A 19,569-nucleotide genomic window follows, 5' to 3' on the forward strand; every position below is an offset into this window, starting at 1 on the left:
TCAATGCAATGCAGAAAAGCTACTCAGGAAGTTCTGAAACAAAAGTCACAAAATTAAATTTGAATCGCCATTAAAATTACACTGCAGGGCTTCCCTGGTGGCGCAGTGGTTAAGAATCTGCCTGCCAGTGCATGGCACACTGGTTCAAGCCCTGGTCCAGGAAGATCCCACATGCTGCGGAGCAACTAAGCCCGTGTGCCACAACTACTGAGCCCAAGTGCCACAACTACTGAAGCCCGCAGGCCTAGAGCCCATGCTCTGCCACAATAGAAGCCACTGCAATGAGAAGCCCGTGCACCACAACGAAGAGTAGGCCCCGCTCGCCGCAACTAGAGGAAGCCCGCACGCAGCAACGAAGACCCCAATGCAGCCAAAAATTAAATAAAAAGTACACTGCAGCATAAAGAACTTTTTAAAATAATTTTGATAGATACAATTAATGGATGTATTATTTAACTATTGCATTATTACAGATTACTATTATCACAAAAGCACTGCAATGAAAATTATTCTGTTGATACATTATCTTTGTTTCTCCATCTCTTTAGCAAAAAAAAACAAAAAAAAAAACCCCAAAACACTACACTACAGCAAAGGAAACAAAAGAGTAAAACACTAAAGTGTTCATACTCGTTGAAAACAACCCTGAAGAGATGTTTTTGGCTTTGTTGCTATAGACATTCAGCTAAAAAGGAGCTCACTCTTTCTCTATGATAAGTATTAGAGTTACCCTCACTCTGTGGAATCAGTTTCCCTATGGAAACTGAAGCGGGTATTTAAGATGACTGATGGAAAGCAATTAAAAAACCCTGCTCTAACCAAAGTACTCCTGGCAGTTTTAAATACAGACAGATGGATGAATGGATAGATGTATGGATAGAGAGACAGATGAAAGAATATTAATTTTAAAAGTGCCATCCATTACTCTAGAACCGCAAGTCTTCTCGAGGGCCGAAGTCTGTGAAAAACACTTCTCTGTAACAGAAAGCTAGGAAAGTGCTCCTAAGGATGCTCCGCGCAGGCGCGTGGACGCGCTGTCACCGCCGAGTCCCAGCCGACCCGGCTCCTCTGCCCCGGGGACCAGGGCTCACCCAGCGTTAGAGGGAAGGACCTGGCTTTATCTCCAGGCCTCAGGTCCGCTGCTGCTCGTTCCGAGGCCCCTCCCGGAGCGCGGCGGGGAGACGGCGGAGGGCCTACTCCCCTCTTACCTGCATCACGAAGCCGCTCGGCCAGACGGTGAAGCCGAACTCGGCGGCCGGGCCACGGGACAGCCTCACGGCGGTCGCCTCCTCGTTGTGGTTGCCCAGGGCCAGGGGCAGCGTCCGCGAGGCTCCCAGGAGCACGTTCCCGAAGCAGAGGAAGGGCGACCTGCAGAAGTGGCTGAGGGACAAGACCGGCGGGGAGGCCGCTTCCTCCTCGGCCCGGGGACCCCGCGGCCCCGCCCGCGGCCTCGGTTCCTGGGGCTCCGCTCACAGCAGTCGCGCCCCCGACGCCTGGTCGCCATGGCGGCCTCTGGGCCCAACGGGCTGCTCCGAGCCGCCCCTGCAGGAACGCCCACCGTGTCCTCTCGGGAAGCTGGGGGAACTGGAGCGAATTCGCCCCCTTTCTTGTGCAATCACCGGGACCCGGCAAATAAGCGGATCACAGACTTGCAAACTGGAAACAGAAACAAACGGCGCAGATTCTTTGCTCCGTTTAAACTTCCCGCCTCCACTAACGGGAGCCCCAGGCCACGCCCACCTCCGCGCGGGGCCAATCACCTTTCCCGGCAGCAGCCCCGGCCAATGAGAAGAGGGCGCCTTATTTAAACGTGACGGCGGCGGCGCCTGGCTCTGCGCGCGGAGGCGACAGTGGCGCTGGGATCTCGGTGGCCCTTGAGGCCCGGGGCTCAGACTCGGAATTCGCCTTTCGGTTTTGTGAACAGGCTGCTTGAAAGAAAGAGGGTCACAGCACTTCCACCGTAAATGCAGCAGTCATTGCCGTGCTGGGACAGTCATTTCCCTCCTCCAGTATACCCGCCCGGGGTCACAACCCTGAGCTCCCCTCAGAGGCTTCCTGGACCCAAATGGGAGAAAATGAGGAAAATTAAATGTATAGTTAGTGTGAACGTGCTGATGTCAGTGCCTGACCCCAGCAGGGGCTCAGTGATACTGGGAGCAAAACTAGGTCAGCAAACAAAACCTGAGATTCCCAGAAATTCATAAGCGATGGTCTTGACTGGCATTGCCCTTGACAAATAACTTCCGGTTTTAATTTTAATTGTAGACATCTGATAATAATGGTCATCGCTTACATGTTACTCTTTGCCAGGGACTGTTTTAAGCCCTGCACATATTTATCTCAACCTTCACTTCAACCCTGTGAGGGAGGTGCCATTATTCGTGTTTCACAGATGAGCGAGGCCGGCGTCCAGCCAGCCAGGAAGTGGCAATGCCAAGAGAGGGACACAGGCAGCTCGGCTGGTCTTGCTGTCACCCCTGCACCTACTGCCTCTAAAGACAAGAGAAGACTTTAAAAAATAACGTGTGGATGTGTGTACGCGTGCACGAAATACATCAAAAGAAAACTCCCTGGGTGGAAAACCAAAATGAGGAAGGTGGGATCTGAAATTATATTCACTGACACCCATTTTGACCTGATGTTGAACCCGGTTATCTTAACGATACTTAATCAAAAGTGTTCATGGAGGTTTCTTAAAATCCTAATTTAGGATTGATGCACAATGAGACCACTACTCCATAATTTTTTAGCAAAATGTTAATGTGAACGACAATAACATTCATATACACTTCATTTATATTTATTATATCATATTGTGAATGTTGTTCATCAAATTAACATTACAGATATAAGCCCTTAAGCTTAAGTCACTGAAATGTTTGTTTCAATGCTTTTTAACATGATAGTAACTCATCTTGTTTATCTATGCTCTCCCCTCACAGTTTCTCTTCATAAAGCAATGCTGTTGACGCACAATTTTAGAAAATCCAGAATGAACTATATGGATTATTTTTTTATTTGCCCTCCACTTCCACCCTCCACCCTTTTCCAGCCTGCTCTTTGCTGTGGGATGCTGGCCTGTGTTATGTATTTGCTACATCCATAGGTTTTTTACTCTGTAGCTTCTGTTTTACTCAAAAAGGGAGATAAGGGTACTTCCCCCACTCCCGCCCCCCCTTGGGCTGGCTCCATCTCAACATTAAAATCACAAGTAGCTGGAGAGGTGCCCTCTCCTCATGGGTCTCTGGGGATCTGGGTGTGGGGATACCATGGTGTTACTAGTCCCAGGATATGGCACTATTGGTTGGCCATGGCCGCTGAGCCTGGGCATCCAGAGCCTGTGCTCCACAACGAGAGAGGCCACAACAGTGAGAGGCCCGCATGAGCCATGGCTGCTGAGCCTGGGCATCCAGAGCCTGTGCTCCACAACGAGAGAGGCCACAACAGTGAGAGGCCCGCGTACCGCAAAAAACAAAACAAAAACAAACAAACAAAAAACTCCCACTGTTATTTTTCACAGAACTAGGACAAAAAATTTCACAATTTGTATGGAAACAGAAAAGACCCCTAATAGCCAAAGCAATCTTGAGAATGAAAAACGGAGCTGGAGGAATCAGGTTCACTGAGTTCAGATGATACTACAAAGGTACAGTAATAAAGACAGTATGGTACTGGCACAAAAACAGAAATATAGATCAATGGAACTGGATAGAAATCCCAGAGATAAATCCATGCACATATGGTCACCTTAATTTTTATAAAGGAGGCAAGAGTATACAATGGAGAAAAAACAACCTCTTCAATAAGTGGTGCTGGGAAAACTGGACAGCTACATGGAATGAAATCAGAACACATCCTAACACCATACACAAAAGTAAACTCAAGATGGATTAAAGACCTAAATGTAAGATCAGATACTATCAAACTCTTAGAGGAAAACATAGGCAGAACACTCTTTGACATAAATCACAGCAAGATCTTTTTTACCCACCTCCCCAAGAAATGGAAATAAAAACAAAAATAAACAAATGGGACCTAATGAAACTTCAAAGATTTTGCACAGCAAAGGAAAACATAAAGAATATGAAAACACAACCCTCCAAATGGGAGAAAAAATTCGCAAATGAAGCAACTGACAAGGGATTAATCTCCAAAATATATAAGCAGCACGTGCAGCTCAATATCAATAAAACAAACAACCCAATCCAAAAATGGGCAGAAGACCTAAATAGACATTTCTCCAAAGAAGATATACAGATTGCCAACAAACACATGATAGGATGCTCAACATCATTAATCATTAGAGAAATGCAAATCAAAACTACAATGAGATACCATCTCACACCAGTCAGAATGGCCATCATCAAAAAATCTACAAACAATAAATGCGGCAGAGGGTGTGGAGAAAAGGGAACTCTCTTGCACTGTTGGTGGGAATGTAAATTGATACAGCCACTGTGGAGCACAGTATGGAGGTTCCTTAAAAAACTAAAAATATAACTACCATAAGACCCAGCAATCCCACTACTGGGTATATATCCTGAGAAAACCGTAATTCAAAAACAGTCATGTACCACAATGTTCATTGCAATTCTATTTACAATAGCCAGGACATGGGAGCAACCTAAGTGTCCAAAAACAGATGAATGGTTAAAGAAGATGTGGCACATATATACAATGGAATATTACTCAGCCATAAAAAGAAACGAAACTGAATTATTTGTAGTGAGGTGGGTGGATCTAGAGTCTGTCATACAGAGTGAAGTAAGTCAGAAGGAGAAAAATACTGTATGCTAACACATATATATGAAATCTAAAAAAAAAGGAAAAAAATGGTCATGAAGAACCTAGGGACAAGACAGGAATAAAGGCGCAGACCTACTAGAGAATGGACTTGAGGACATGGGGAGGGGGAAGAGTAAGCTGGGACAAAGTGAGAGAGTGGCATGGACATATATATACTGCCAAATGTAAAATAGATAGCTAGTGGGAAGCAGCTGCATAGCACAGGGAGATCAGCTTGGTGCTTTGTGACCAACTAGAGGGGTGGGATACGGAGGGTATGAGGGAGGGAGATGCAAGAGGGAAGAGATTTGGGGATATATGTGTATGTATAGCTGATTCACTTTCTTATAAAGCAGAAACTAACCCACCATTGTAAAGCAATTATACTACAATAAAGATGTTAAAAAAAAAAGTGTAAGCTTCATTGTATGTAAATTATACCTGAGTAATATCAGATTTGTTTTTTCCGATGTTGAATATATACTTCTTAGCGCTATGATTTCTATTTAAATTAAAACAATTATGTAACACTTAAAGTAATCTATTTTTATTATGGAAAAACTGCATATACCAAACCTCAAAATTTAAAAACCTGCACTTGGAGTTTCTTCTGTCAATCTGTGTACTACATTTTTTATACAAATTTTATATCAACCTCTTAAAATATGGTATTCTGAGTTTTGTTTTTTAATTTCATGTTTGTGAATTACTCAATTAAACATTTATTTTTAAGAGTGGTTGTGAAACCATTTTAGTTTTATTCTATAGGTTTTCATAATTAATAAATGACCTTATATTAATTTTTCTTGATGGGTTTAATAGTTTGATATCTCATAAGGCATTAGTATATATCTAAATTGATTTATTGCTGTTAGGCTTGGGATATATCATTCATCATTCACATTTTTATATAAGGATAAGGCGACTTTTTCCCCAAGAGAATTGAATTTGTGTAGGATGTGTTCATTATCCAGTCTGAGGTTTTTTGAGAAAGATTGTCACATTTGCATGGAATGAGATTAATCTATACATTAGTCTAATTTTTTAATAATATACCTTAGCAGAAAATGCTTTCTTTATTTTTAATTTTTAAAATTTTTGTATTTTTGTTTTGGCCACCCAACATGTAGGATATTAGTTCCCAGACCAGGGCTCCAACTGGCACCCCCTGCAGTGGAAGTGCTGAGTCTTAACCAATGGACCACCAGGTAAGTCCCTAGTTAATATTCAGCTTAGAAGATTATGACCTTTCACTGAAACTTAAAAAAAATACTTTGTGTTCTTATTGTTCTGGTTCCTTCCTTACATTCTTTCTTTACTCTTTGTTCCAGATTTGCCATCTTCCATGGAGTCATTTTTCCAGGGGTGTTTCACATTGCAGACTCACGAAGTATAACTAGATTCTCCCCTCTCACCTATTTAACTTGCCAGATACACAGTCTATTCTCTAGTACCTCGACTAATAATATTTTCATTTTATCGTTTTCATCTTCTAGAACTACATATCTATAGATACATGTATTATTAAATATGTGTTTTCCAAAAGTGCTAGACATCTCAGTACAATTGGGAAAAGACTAAAGAAATTTTTAGTGACTTTCATTTGTAACTGTAAAGTCCCTAGTTAATATTTACCTTAGAAAATTATGACCTTCACTGAAATTTAAAAAAGAATACTTTGTGTTCTTATTGTTCTTGTTCTTTCTGAAATATTGGTGCAATTGTAAAACAATTCCACTTTTATACCTCCCACCCCTGCACACTAGATACATGGGAAACAAGTTATACTGCACAGCTCTTCTTCTACTTCTTTAGAAATACAGCCTTCAAATAAGATTAGTCAAAAGCCATCTCAGCTTGGAAATTAATACTCCTCCCTCAATGTAAACAGATGAATTAGATGAATGTGACCCAAAGTTAAATCTTCTCTTCCCTAGCTTACCTGCAATAACCAGGATGACACTGAAAGAAAAGCCCAGTATGACTGTTTTCTTATCTTTATACCCAAATAGGTTTACCCAAACCCACCACACTGCATATGTATATATGTGTATATAGACACATATAAACACACACACACATTGGAACAAGTCAGCCATAAAAAAGTATAAAATTTTGCCATTTGCAACAACATGGATGGGCTTGGGGGGTACTATTCTGAGTGAAATTTGTCGTACAGAGAAAGACAAAGTATGATATCACTTATGTGTGGAATCTAAAAAATATAGCAAACTAGTGAATAGTAACATAGCAGAAAGAGATTCACAGGTATAGAGAACAAACAAGTGGTTACCAGTGGGGAGAGGGAAAGGGGGAGGGACAAGATAGGAGTAGGAATCAAGAGGTACAAAGTATTATGTATAAAATATATTATGTATAAAATATATAAGCTAAGTATGTATAAAATATATAAGCTAAGCTATAATGTATAAAATATATAAGCTACAAAATATATAAGCTACAAGGACATATCATATAACACAGGGAGTATAGCCAATATTTTATGATAACTATAAATAGAGTACAGTTAAGAATTGTGAATCACTATGTAGTACACCTGAAACTACTGTGAATCAATTATACCTCAATCAAAAAATATTTAAAAATCCAACTATGGGAAAAAATTTCATTTCTGTTTCAAGGGTCTGACAACCAAGAGACCCTGGAAGAAAAGACATTTCAGCAGTATTGAAAACTCCCACCTAGCACGAGTAACACAATTCTTGGGTTCTTAAAACAACTCTTCAATAAAAAGAATCAGACGTTTTTGGAAATATAGATGGTTACTGGTGTTGGGCATGGGAGGTATATAGTGAGACTGGATTATCGGTGTTGGGCTAAAAAGAAGAGAAATGCTCAAAGACCAACGGGGATAGATCAGGAGCAATCAGAGCCAGTTTCAAGAGGCACTCACTAGGCAAAATTTGGATCATTCTATCTTCAAAGAATGAGTATAATTGATTGTGATAAATTGAATAAATAAAAATGTAGGAATCCATGCTGATACAAACAGCAATTTCTTTTAAAGGCAAAATGTCTTAAAACCACCATGGAAGGTTACAATTACATCAAGTCCTTCCTCCAAAAATTGGAAATTAATGGGCAAAAATAAAGATTTTCCAAAACTTTTTAGGTAAAAGTTGAATGTGAACAGAGTCTGTAAATTAACAGTCATCTGTGCACAGGATGACAATGAATGAATGCAGAAAAATGATAAGATTTATCATAAAAATCACGATTTTCTTGTCAACAGTGAAATAACCGATTGTAGCCATGTGTCATAAATAGAGTCTACAACCATTAGGTGAAGATTTTGGAGAAATAGTATATACACAAATGTTAACATTAACAGCAAAGGTAACTTTCCAATTGTAACAATTTAATTTAAGGATGAGAAAAGCAGCTGTCACCAGTGATTCAGATTTAGATCAATTAGCTCCAATGGTGACAGCCATGCTTCTTATTCTAAGAAGGCCACTTGATTTGATGCAACATGGAGTAACAAGATATCACCTTAAAATGTTTTAGCTCAATTATTTGTATCCCTATTTTCATGTGAAATTTTTCATGATTTTTAGAAATTTATAATGTTTATAGTCAACTGATTTCAACTAACTATGCTGTTTGAAATGTATGAACTTGAGATCACACTTCAGACTCTTGTGGTTGAAAGTTTCCAAAACTCTCTATACCGGCAAAATCATGAAAACGTTATTAGACCTGGAGATCATTACCAAAGAGGTCTCTATAGTTCTCAACACTATATGCACTATATGTTGTTTTAACTTGTATACATTTTTATTGTAAACTAACATGCTATGGTTCAAAGGTGATATACAATGAAAATCTTACAATAGAGGTAAGTAAAAAGGACTTAAACACCACGTTTTACCCCTATTGTCTCTAAATTCAACTATAGTTATTCTAAATATTCTATTGTAGAATATTCTAAATATTCTATTGTAGAATATTCTAAATATTCTAATATTCTATTGTACTTGTTGCCAATATTTGTTCTATAAAAATGTATTGTGTTGAAGGCATAGTGTGTTTATATGTGTGTGTTTATACTTGATGTTGGATTTTTTGTCACTTATATGTCATGTGATTGGTTGCATAACTATCATAACGATAGTTATGCAACCAATTTGATTCTAATTCATGTTTTTTAAAATATATTATTATTTTTATTGATTTTAGTGTAGTATCTTTAAATATATTTAGTTATTTATTATTTTTGGCTGTGTTTGGTCTTCGTTGCTGCGCGTGGGATTTCTCTAGTTGCGGCGAACGGGGGCTGCTCTTCGTCGCGGTGCGTGGGCTTCTCATGGCGGTGGCTTTTCTTGTTGCGGAGCACGGGCTCTAGGCTTACGGGCTTCAGTAGTTGTGGCACGTGGGCTCAGTAGTTGTGGCTGGTGGGCCCTAGAGCGCAGGCTCACTAGTTGTGGCACACGGCTTAGTTGCTCCTCGGCATGTGGGATCTTCCTGGACCAGGGCACGAATCCATGTCCCCTGCATTGGCAGGCAGATTCTTAAATACTGTGCCACCAGGGAAGTCCTCTAATTCCTCTTTATGTGAATTATTATGTGTGCTAGATAGGCGTCTTGCAAAAGATCATGTATTTCATTATTTTTTGGTATATTTATCTATTGATGGATGAGCAAAAGTAAGAAATAACTACTTACATGTAATTACTAATATAGGTATTACATAGTTTGCGTTTCACATGTTTGTAAAGTGATGTTATTTTGAAAATGGAGACAAGTATTTCTTCCCATTTCTTCTGAAACAGAATCTTAGGAAACCTCAGAAGTTATGGAGAAATCTTTAGAAAGTTAGGAAACTGATGGATGAAAGGAGGTACTGAAGTGATTGCATCTAATTTCTTGCCGTAGATGTTTTATCAACAGGACACGTAGCATTTTGGTTTGCCAAGTTTTAATGAGGTGCTTTTACGAAGTGATTAGTTGGTCTCCAAGATTATAATTACATCATCCCTATAATGTTTAACATGAAGCTGATTTATGAATAGAGATGAGTTAAACACTTGATAAAAAGAAACTGAGAACGGGAATAATAATGAAAAAGTCTGAATACATGTACATATTTCAGTTTTACAACTGCACTTTAACCACAGTTTCATCCACAAGTAGGATATGCCACTTTTCCCTCCTGACAGGTTGTTCGAAATGTATAGCGAGGTGTCCTTGGACGATATCCACTTTTACACGTAAATTCAACAGTGTCATCTGTTTTAGAATAAAGTTTTTTATCACTTTTCCATTTTAATTGTATGTTATGTTTTTCCATCATTTCTTCTGAAATTACACATGCATCTGAAGTTAAAAAAAATAAACATAAACTGTTAAGTAGTATACAAATATTTTCCACAGAATTTCAGGCTTTCAAGTAGAATCTCTTGCTCTGGTCCAAAAATTCCTTCTCAAAACCTTTTACAAACCAACTCATTGAAAATCCAGTATGTAGTTTCCATCATTTTAAACAGCTAATGTAGTAAGAATGAGGTGCTATTTTTAGTGTAATAATTAAATGTTATAATCAAAGATTCATAATGTCAGTTGTCATATGAAGAGCGTTCATTAAGGAATCTTTTGTTGCTATTGTTGCTTGAACAGGAATTTTTCAAACTTTATTTCCACACATATTATTAGTTGGTAGTCAAGCATGCAACAGAATGGTTGGTAGTTAATCCATGAAAATTCTATTATAAACGGCTAAACATCATACTCAGTACACCGATTTTCCCAGGTTCCACAAGAAGATTGAAACATTTACCTAAGCACTTTGGTGGTTCTGACCACTCTCCATTCTGACATACTATGTATCTGTTTCCCTGAAGTTCATAGTAGGACTGGCATTGGTACTCAACTTCCGATCCTGGAGGATATACTGGTGCCGGGAATGAAGTAATGTCTCCATTGTCTATTGGTGGGGGAGGCCCACATTTTCCTTGAGAGTCTAAAAAATATGTTGTTTGATTTATTGAAAGAGACAAAAAAGAAAAAGAAACCCCACTGTTTAAAATAAAAAGGTAAAAATGTAGCCTAATATGTAATAATCAGGCTTTTTATTTCTGATGACAGAAATGATTTATTGAAGAAATTTGAAACACTTAAACGAAAAGGCACATTTTTAAGTCCCTACTTTTACCCCACATGAAAGTACACATAATACATTAACAAATATGTCTGCTTTGCAGTGTTCTGGTAGTAAAACATGTTTTCTTAGGGAATATATGCTGGACAGATGGATAACTAAAATAAAAAAACTTATCCTTGTGTACAACATACAGCAGTGTCTATTGAATCTCTAGTCATATTTATTGATTTTCATTTTTATTACAAAATGAACATCAGCCCCAACAGCTGCTTTTATAAAAGTCAAAGAATGACAGATTTCAATAGTGGGAGAGGGAATGCTGTCTTCCTTTTCTGGACAAGATGAGGTAGAAATATTTATGCTTATTGCATCTGCTCTGTATTATTTCTGCTAACTAAAAATCCTGAACATATTATAATAAACCAACTCAGGAGACTGTGAAAGATGTAGAGAAGATATCTGGTTAGAGACGTTGGGATTCAAGGAATTACACTCCAGAGACTTCTTTGGGTTCTCCTTTTCCCTTCTTAGTATCCTGGATGGACCACTGAGACTGTAACCCAGAAATGATAGCAAGTTCAGAAAGAAAAGAAAAAAAAAAAAACAGTCCCAAGAAGCACTTGGTTTCTTTAAGCAAAGTCCCAGGAAAGAATCAGCATACTAAGGGAGAAACAGTGTTTACAATCCTGACTTTCTCTAGAAATACACCATAGAACCTAAGACCAACCCTTCCCTGCCTTGATCAGCAGGGGCCAAGTGAGGAGTCCAGACTTCCACCCACATGGTGAGGGAAGAAGACACCTCTCCCATTTCTCCAGGAGTCAGTGGAGGCCAGGTGGGAACCCTGGACTTGCACCCTGCATGGCAGTAAGGGAGGTCTGATAAATAAAAGATTTCAATAACGTCCTTAATCTCAAAACATAAAACCCCAAATGTCATGAATACATTCGCTCATCACTCATCATACCAAGGATAAGGAAAACCTCAAAAGAGAAAAAACGATCAAAAGAAGACAACACTGAGATGACATACATATTGAAATTATTGGACAATGGTTTTGAAAAATCCAGTCAAGTTGATAGAACTGGAAAATAGAGTAATATAACTTTTTAAAAAAACACACTGGATGGGCTCAATAATACATTGCAGATAGAAGAAGGATAAATAAACTTGCCTATAGACTAACTTTGAAAATAGACTGAAAAGAAAATGCACAGAGCTTCAGGAACCCATGGGAAAAGAGAAAAAGATTGGAGACCCAGAACATGAAAAGAAAGGGGATGAGATGAAAAAAAAAAGAAAAATAATGGCTGAAAATTTCTGTAATAGGGCATAAGGCACAAATCTACATAATAAAACAGCTAAGTGAATTCCAAACAGGATAAACCCAAAGCGATCAATGTCAAGATACATCAAAATCAAATTGCTGGAAATTAAAGAAAAAGAAAGAAATCTCAAAAGAGCTAGATAGATATCATGCGATACTTATATGGAAAAGGGATTCAGAAACTGGTAGGATATTCATCCATGAACTTAGAACCACAAAGAAGTGACATCATTTTTTCAGTGCTGGAAGAAAAGAATTGTCAACCCCAAATTCTATATCGAGTGAAATATATTTTAGGATTAAAGGGAGAAAGAAAGACGTTCCCAGACAAAGGAAAACTGAGAGAACTTGTCTCTAGCAGACCTATACCTAAAGAATTGCTAAAGCAATTCTTCAAATATAAAGGAAACTAGAAAAGGGATGGAGACTTTAGGAAGGAAGAAAAAACAATGGAATTGATTTTTAAAAATAAGGGTAAATACAATAAGAATATCTTTTCCCTAATGATTTTGTTAAGTTAGGTGTAAAATTATGTCATTTGATATGTTGCTCAATGTATCTAGAGAGAATACTAAAGACACTTATGTTGAAATGTGGGGAGATAAAAATAATCTAAATGGAAGTAAGGTTTCCACATTTTACCTGAAGGGGTAAAATGTCAATAGAAGTAGGGAGTGATAAGCCGCTTATGTGAATCTTAATACTTGGAGCAACCGCTAATAAAAACATGACAAAACATATACTCCAAAGCAATGCAGATGTATAAAAATTAAGTTATTTATAATGTTCAAAAATCCACAGGGAAGACAAGAAGAGAAAATGGGGATGAGAAACAGAGGAAACACACACAAAACAAATAATAAAATTGCTGACATTGTCCCTACTATGTTAATAGATATTTTCAATGTAAATAGCCTTACTACATCAGTGGAAAGACTGAAAATGGCAGGGTGGACACATAAACAAGATTCATCTATATGCTGTCTACAAGAAAATCACTCTAAACATGAAAACATGTTCAAGTGGAAGACTGCAAAAAATACATACCAGGAAAAAGTTAACTTGAAAAACTAGAAGTGGCTAATATATTTCTTGGTTTGGATTCCCTTACTTCCTGAACTCTAAACACTGAAGTGTCCCAGGACCAAGTTCTCAGACTTACTTTTTTTATATGTATACTAATTCCCTGAATGAGTTCAGCTAGTAACATACCTTTAAATATCATCCATATGATGAAGATGCCCAAGTTTAAGTCGCACTCTGTGATCAGGCCCTGGCTGCCTATATTCCCTGTCTCAAAGTGGAATTTCTTTGGCTGTCAAATGTACGTATGGTATCGTTAACACATTTATTCACCAGGAAGTAATTGAATGTCTTAATATTTAAGATAAGAAATGTTCCAAGATTCCAACTGTTCAAATCTGGTCAACTCTTTCAAACAATAAACATGTCAGATTACTTATTCAGTCCACAAAAGAACTGGATTTTAAGCACCTTCATTTTATTTGCATCAAAAAAAATTCCATAGGAACTACTTCGTTATACATTTATATCAACATATTTTGTCCCTAATATATTCTCTAAAATTGGGGGGGTGGCGGTGTAAGATACTCTACCTTTGCACTGAGGTGCTTTTGTCCAAGTTCCATTTAAACATATCACATCTACCTCCCCAAAAAGGTCATAAGGCCAGGTGCATTCATAATGTACTCTCTCACCACTTTGATATCTAGACCTCTCATTTTGTATAATAGCATTTTCCACTTTGGGTGGATTCACACAGGAAACATCTAGATAGAAAGAAAAATAGTATCTGTAATATAATGATCATTATGAACAGTAAGCTAACAAGTGGGATGTCACATATATTCCATGGTCATTTAAAATCAAGAGTTAATCTGTCATGAAAGACTGCTAATTTTAATAAATTCACATGTAAGTTTGAGGATAAGGAGATAAAGCAATATATTTTAGTACAGATTAAGTTTCTGTTAAATCTCTCCCCCATCCTTCACTAGAAGGTTGATACACATTTTTTAAGCCAGTGAAAATGAAAGCTTTTCTGGACATCTCTTTCTGAGTTTAGTAAATTAAGTGTTATAAATTATATAAATTCAAAATGAATTTATAAACCATAAGAAAATCATAATAAAAGATCATTTGACATCAGGATTCGGTTTATAGTCATCCTGTTTATGAACTGTAACTTTAGGCCCTTAGAAAAATAAACACATTAAGTACTTCTTTAAAGACTTGATCAAGAGTTAGCATACTTTGAAGAATACCGTAGTTGAAAGATGATTAATTAAAAGATCCAAACAAAGATCTGGAAAACTAACAGAAAAATAAATGTATGTATTTATTAAAATGCTCTTGAGTAATATACTTTTGGGCTTCCCTGGTGGCGCAGTGGTTGAGAGTCCGCCTGCTGATGCAGGGGACACAGGTTCGTGCCCCGGTCTGGGAAGATCCCACATGCCGTGGAGTGGCTGGGCCCATGAGCCATGGCCACTGAGCCTGCGCGTCCGGAGCCTGTGCTCCGCAACAGGAGAGGCCACGACAGTGAGAGGCCAAAAAAAAAAAAAAAAAAATATATATATATATATATATATATACATATATATACATATATACTTTTGCAAATTCTTCAGTATACAACAATGAGTAATGTGTAATTCATCAGTGAGATTCAGGTGGATATAAAGTACAATACACTGTAGCTATGGTTCCTAAACTGAAATGTGCATAGAATCCCTTGGGAATCTTTAAAACAGTTTCAGGGTTCCATCCCCAGAATTTTTGATACAACAGCTGTGAGTGAGCCTGTGAATCTGTGCTTGCATGTCTAATAATCTTCCAGAATATGCTAAGACTGCTGTGTCAGGGGCTGTGCTTTGAGAATTATTGGGCTACGAGACTGAGCACTGAGTACACAATTCCATCCCTTTTTATGTTCAGGCATAAACCTTCTTTGACTTGGCCTGAAAATAATCTGTGTCCATTTTATGATGGTAGAGGCACTTTTCTGTATTATGTTACTTAAGATACTTAAATAAATAAAGTTTTAAAATTTACCAAAGTACCTCTGCATGCTGGCCTTCCTATCCATTTGCTCTTAATACACTGTATAGTATTGGCTCCATCCAATTGATAAGATGGTAGACATTTAAAAGCCACCTGTTCTCCTGACCTATACGATTTCTTCTTCCGGCCTATGAGTACAGCACCATTAAAGCTGGGTAAGTTAAAACAATCTGTGTCTGAAAAAAAGAAAAAAGTATTTGTTTAGTACATCTTTAAAAATAATAGTGGCCAATAATTATATTCTAGAAAAATAGATATATACATATCAAACCAATGAATACTGTACATTATTTCTCTTACAACTTAAAATGTTAGAAGTCTTGACTTAGTTACATTGATTGTGTCTATATTCATCAAAACTATAACATGGGAATGGTGATACTCAAAGAGACAGGGATGCCTTTGATGTTTGAGACCATACTTCTCACATTTAAATTATTTTTCCCCATCACAGGTCACCTACATTATGGATGTGTTTCTTTTTTTTGCTTCTGTCAAAGTCTGTTCCCTTGAATTATGTGAAATATCTTAGAAAATTGTATATTATAAAGAAATAACTGATAAATTAACAGTAAATTGAGTGCTGATAAAACTGATGAGCAGGGGCCAGCTGTGTTATAGGAACAGAGACCAGAAGTCTGAGAATGTGTATCAGAGGATGTCCAAAGTGTACACAAGATGATGTGATAGTGAGATAATTTAGTTCATGAATCAAACTTTTATTATTACTAGGGTTATTAATTCTCTACCAGAATCCAGAACTTTCCAAAGACAACTTGTTTAATTCTAGAATTACAGCTTAGTTTCATACTTGTGCCATTTATGTCCTGAATTAAAGATATTTATCAGCCTTAGAATAAAATGAAATATACTATACCTATGCATTCCGGTGGAAGGGGCCATTTTCCTCCTAAACATCTTATAGATGCAGGTCCATCGATCCCAAAACCTTCATCACAGTTGTAGGTAACTTCTTCTCCATCTTGGTAACTGTCTTTCTCATTAGATACAACACCATTCTGAATCAAAGGTGGAAGTCCACAAGGAAGTCCTAGGAATAAATGAAAGAACGATTTCATGTTTCACTAACTCTGAAATTTAATTTGATGTACTGCTTGCTATATTTGATAGTTTTACTTGAAAATAATAAATGATTTTACAGGAACTTCCATCACATTGCAGAGAAATGCACAAATGCACCCAAAAATCACCATTCTGGTGTGTTTCCAGCTGTCCACTTGACTAAGAACTTGAAACTAAAAATATCAATATATTTATGAATGAGACTATCAGTGCATCTCTAAGCAATTATGATTAATAAAAGAAAACACACTGAGAGTTCATCATCTTAAGAAAAGTACTATATATTGTAAGACATTAAAAGGGACATTGTAGGAAGAACGTAAGTTTTTTTTGAAAAAACTTGGTGGCAACGCATACACTGCAACTTATATGAATAAATAGGAATATAAATAGGTTTAACTATATGAATAGGTAGGTTTACTTTTTTTACACATACAGTGTTAATACAGAAGAAAGTGCCAGATTTAAAAGTGATTCTATACTGAACTGATGAAATTAACAGAAAATGAATATACAAAAATTGATTAAATGTATAAAAATATAAATTATATATTAATACATAAATGACCTATAAATATATAAAAAATTGATATATTTAGGAATCTAAAGGATTCTGTTCCATGACTTTGATGATAATTGATTAGTAAAGAATGGTACTGAAAATAGAATTTTGGTTTGCATACTGTCCTCACCTACACAATGAGGTGGAGAACTCCACTTTCCCATGTGGCATGTTATCACATTTTCTTCGGATATCCTGAAACCATCTTCACAGGTATAACTTAACTTGGTGCCATGTGCATAAAGCTTGGGTTCAAATGTTTCTCTCCCTTCTTCTGCAGAGCTAGATGATTTAATCGTTCCATGGTCTATTTGAGGTGGTTGAGAACATGGAAGTTTTTCTACATGAAGAACAGAGATCAAAGGGTAAAGTATAAGTGTAATGTTTAAATTAAAAATACGTTAAAATAAGAATAATTTGGGGCTTCCCTGGTGGCGCAGTGGTTGAGAGTCCACCTGCCGATGCAGGAGACGCGGGTTTGTGCCCTGGTCTGGGAAGATCCCACATGCCGTGGAGGGGCTGGGCCCGTGAGCCATGGCTGGCGAGCCTGCACGTCTGGAGCCTGTGGTCTGCAATGGGAGAGGCCCCAGCAGTGAGAGGCCCACGTACAGCAAAAATAAATAAATAAATAAAAAATAAAAATAATCTGAACAAGTTAAAGAATTTTAAAGCTGAAAAATATTTGAAACTTGCAAGGTATTTGTCTCCATAAACACTATGCTACTATCCACTTGTTCAGTATGCCCCTTCATCCTTTTTTAAAATTTATCTTTATTGAAATATATTTGATGTATAATAGTATGTTAGGGAGAAGAGTCAATATGGTGGACTAGGAGGATGTGGAATTCATGTCTCCGCACAATTGGGGCACCTACCAGGCACCATTGGGGGAACACGGACACCTAAGGGGACAGGAGGAACCCCCAGCAACCAGGTAGGACGTGGGTCATGGGGGGAATGAGAGGGGAGGAGAAGTGGAAGTGGGATGGGACTGGCGCCCCTGAGGGGTGGCTGGGGGAGGGGAAGGGATCCCTTGACCAAAGGGGGAAATTGGGGAACCATTGGGAGGGCAGAGGATCAAAAGAGAGCGTGGCCAGGTTTCTCCTGCCCTCTTGGGCCTCCAGGAGGCTACTGAGATCCCGGGACTGATACTCTGGCAACCTAGGCCCTCTCCAACTGCAGATGTCCTGAGTGAGTGGGAGGGTGGGAAGGGAGAGCAAAAGTAAAGCCTGGACCTCTGGGACTGGCACCCTTGAAGGGCGGCTGGGGGAGAGGAGGAGTTCCTACACCCAGCGAGACCCACCAACTGTCAGGGGTCCAGCAGGAAGGGGGGGGCCCCGGGACCCTGGGGGAGATGTGCAGGGACACAGAGGACTGGAAGGGAATGCAGCCAGCACTTTCCCTGTCCACTTAGGCACTGAGGAGCCTGTTGGACTCCTGGGCCTAATCCACTGCCCTTGGAGCCTCCCTCCTGTGGCTCAGAGCCCAAGCCCCACCCCTACACCCCATCAAGGGCCCTACCTCTATAATTGGAGACCCCCTCTGAGACCCACTCTAACCACGCTGGGCCTAAATCCCACCCACACACCCTCAACCAGGGCCTTACCTCCAAACTCTAGAACTCCACACTCCATAGGCAGTCCTTTAGACTTGCTGTCTCTCTGCTTCCACTTGAATGATGCCCCGCCCCCAAGGCCTTTTCTGGCTGCGTGGGTCCTGGGCCTAGGCTCAAACGTCAGCCTCCCTGCCTAGGTCCCACTCCACCTTAAACCCCGCCCCTGCCTAAGTTCCATCTCTGCCTAAACACCTGCCCCCCATAGCCAAGGTTTTTTCTTTTTTTCTTCCTTTCTTTTTTTATCGTTTTTTCTTTTTTCTTCTTTTAGATTGGGGTTCTGTTTTACCTTGTTGTTGATCCATTTATATTTTTATTTTTTCTAATAAATCTTTTACTTCTCTAATTTTATTTTATTCTTTATACTTTGTCATTGTTCTCCTTTTGGCTTGTTCCCCCCCTCCCCAACGCTTTTTTTTCTGTTGTGGTTTTGTTTTACTTTATTGCAGTTGTTTCAATTATATTTTTATTTTTCCTAATATAGTTTTTATCTTTCTAATTTTATTTTGTCTTTTAGTCTTTGTTATTGTACAGCTCCTTTCTTTTATCTTTTATCTTTTTTTTTTTTTTTTTTTTTCCTTTCCCCGGATCTTGGTTCCCAGGGCAGAGGTTGGGCCCAGGCTCCTGTGGTGGGAGCTCCAAGTCCAAAACTCTGGATAACAGAGAACCTCAGACCCCAGGGAATATTAATCGGAATGAGGCCTCCCAGAGGTCCTCATCTTGGCACCAAGACCTGGCTCTATCCAACTACCTGCAAACTCCAGTGCTGGATGCCTCAGGCCAAATAGCCAGTTAGACAGGAATACAGCCCCACCCATCAAAAAAAAAAAAAAAAAAAAAAACGACAAAAAGTTATGTTACAGATGAAGGAGAAGGTAAAAACCTACAAGACCAAATAAATGAAGATGAAAGAGGCAACCTACCTGAAAAAGAATTCAGAGTAATGATAGTAAAGATGATCCAAAATCTCAGACACAGAATGGAGAAAATACAAG

At 38.6% G+C, this 19,569-nt stretch overlaps 1 protein-coding gene and 1 pseudogene across 1 annotated transcript in view; both read right to left on the reverse strand.

Moving 5' to 3' along the window:
- LOC103085526 (abnormal spindle-like microcephaly-associated protein homolog) lies at window positions 1-1,504 on the reverse strand (annotated as a pseudogene).
- Window positions 1,505-9,925: 8,421 nt separating this feature from the next.
- LOC103085808 (complement factor H-like) overlaps window positions 9,926-19,569 on the reverse strand; it is an 82,499-nt gene continuing 72,855 nt past the window's right edge. The window contains exons 18-23 of the mRNA XM_007459666.1: window positions 17,093-17,302; window positions 16,195-16,368; window positions 15,317-15,493; window positions 13,850-14,023; window positions 10,583-10,765; window positions 9,926-10,122 (exon numbers count right to left, since the gene is read on the reverse strand). Of these exons, the coding sequence (XP_007459728.1) occupies window positions 9,926-10,122; window positions 10,583-10,765; window positions 13,850-14,023; window positions 15,317-15,493; window positions 16,195-16,368; window positions 17,093-17,302 (1,115 nt within the window). The remainder of the gene's footprint in view (window positions 10,123-10,582; window positions 10,766-13,849; window positions 14,024-15,316; window positions 15,494-16,194; window positions 16,369-17,092; window positions 17,303-19,569) is intronic.

Source organism: Lipotes vexillifer, unplaced genomic scaffold, assembly GCF_000442215.2.
Source record: "Lipotes vexillifer unplaced genomic scaffold, Lipotes_vexillifer_v1.1 scaffold830, whole genome shotgun sequence".
Lineage (NCBI taxonomy): Eukaryota > Metazoa > Chordata > Mammalia > Artiodactyla > Lipotidae > Lipotes > Lipotes vexillifer.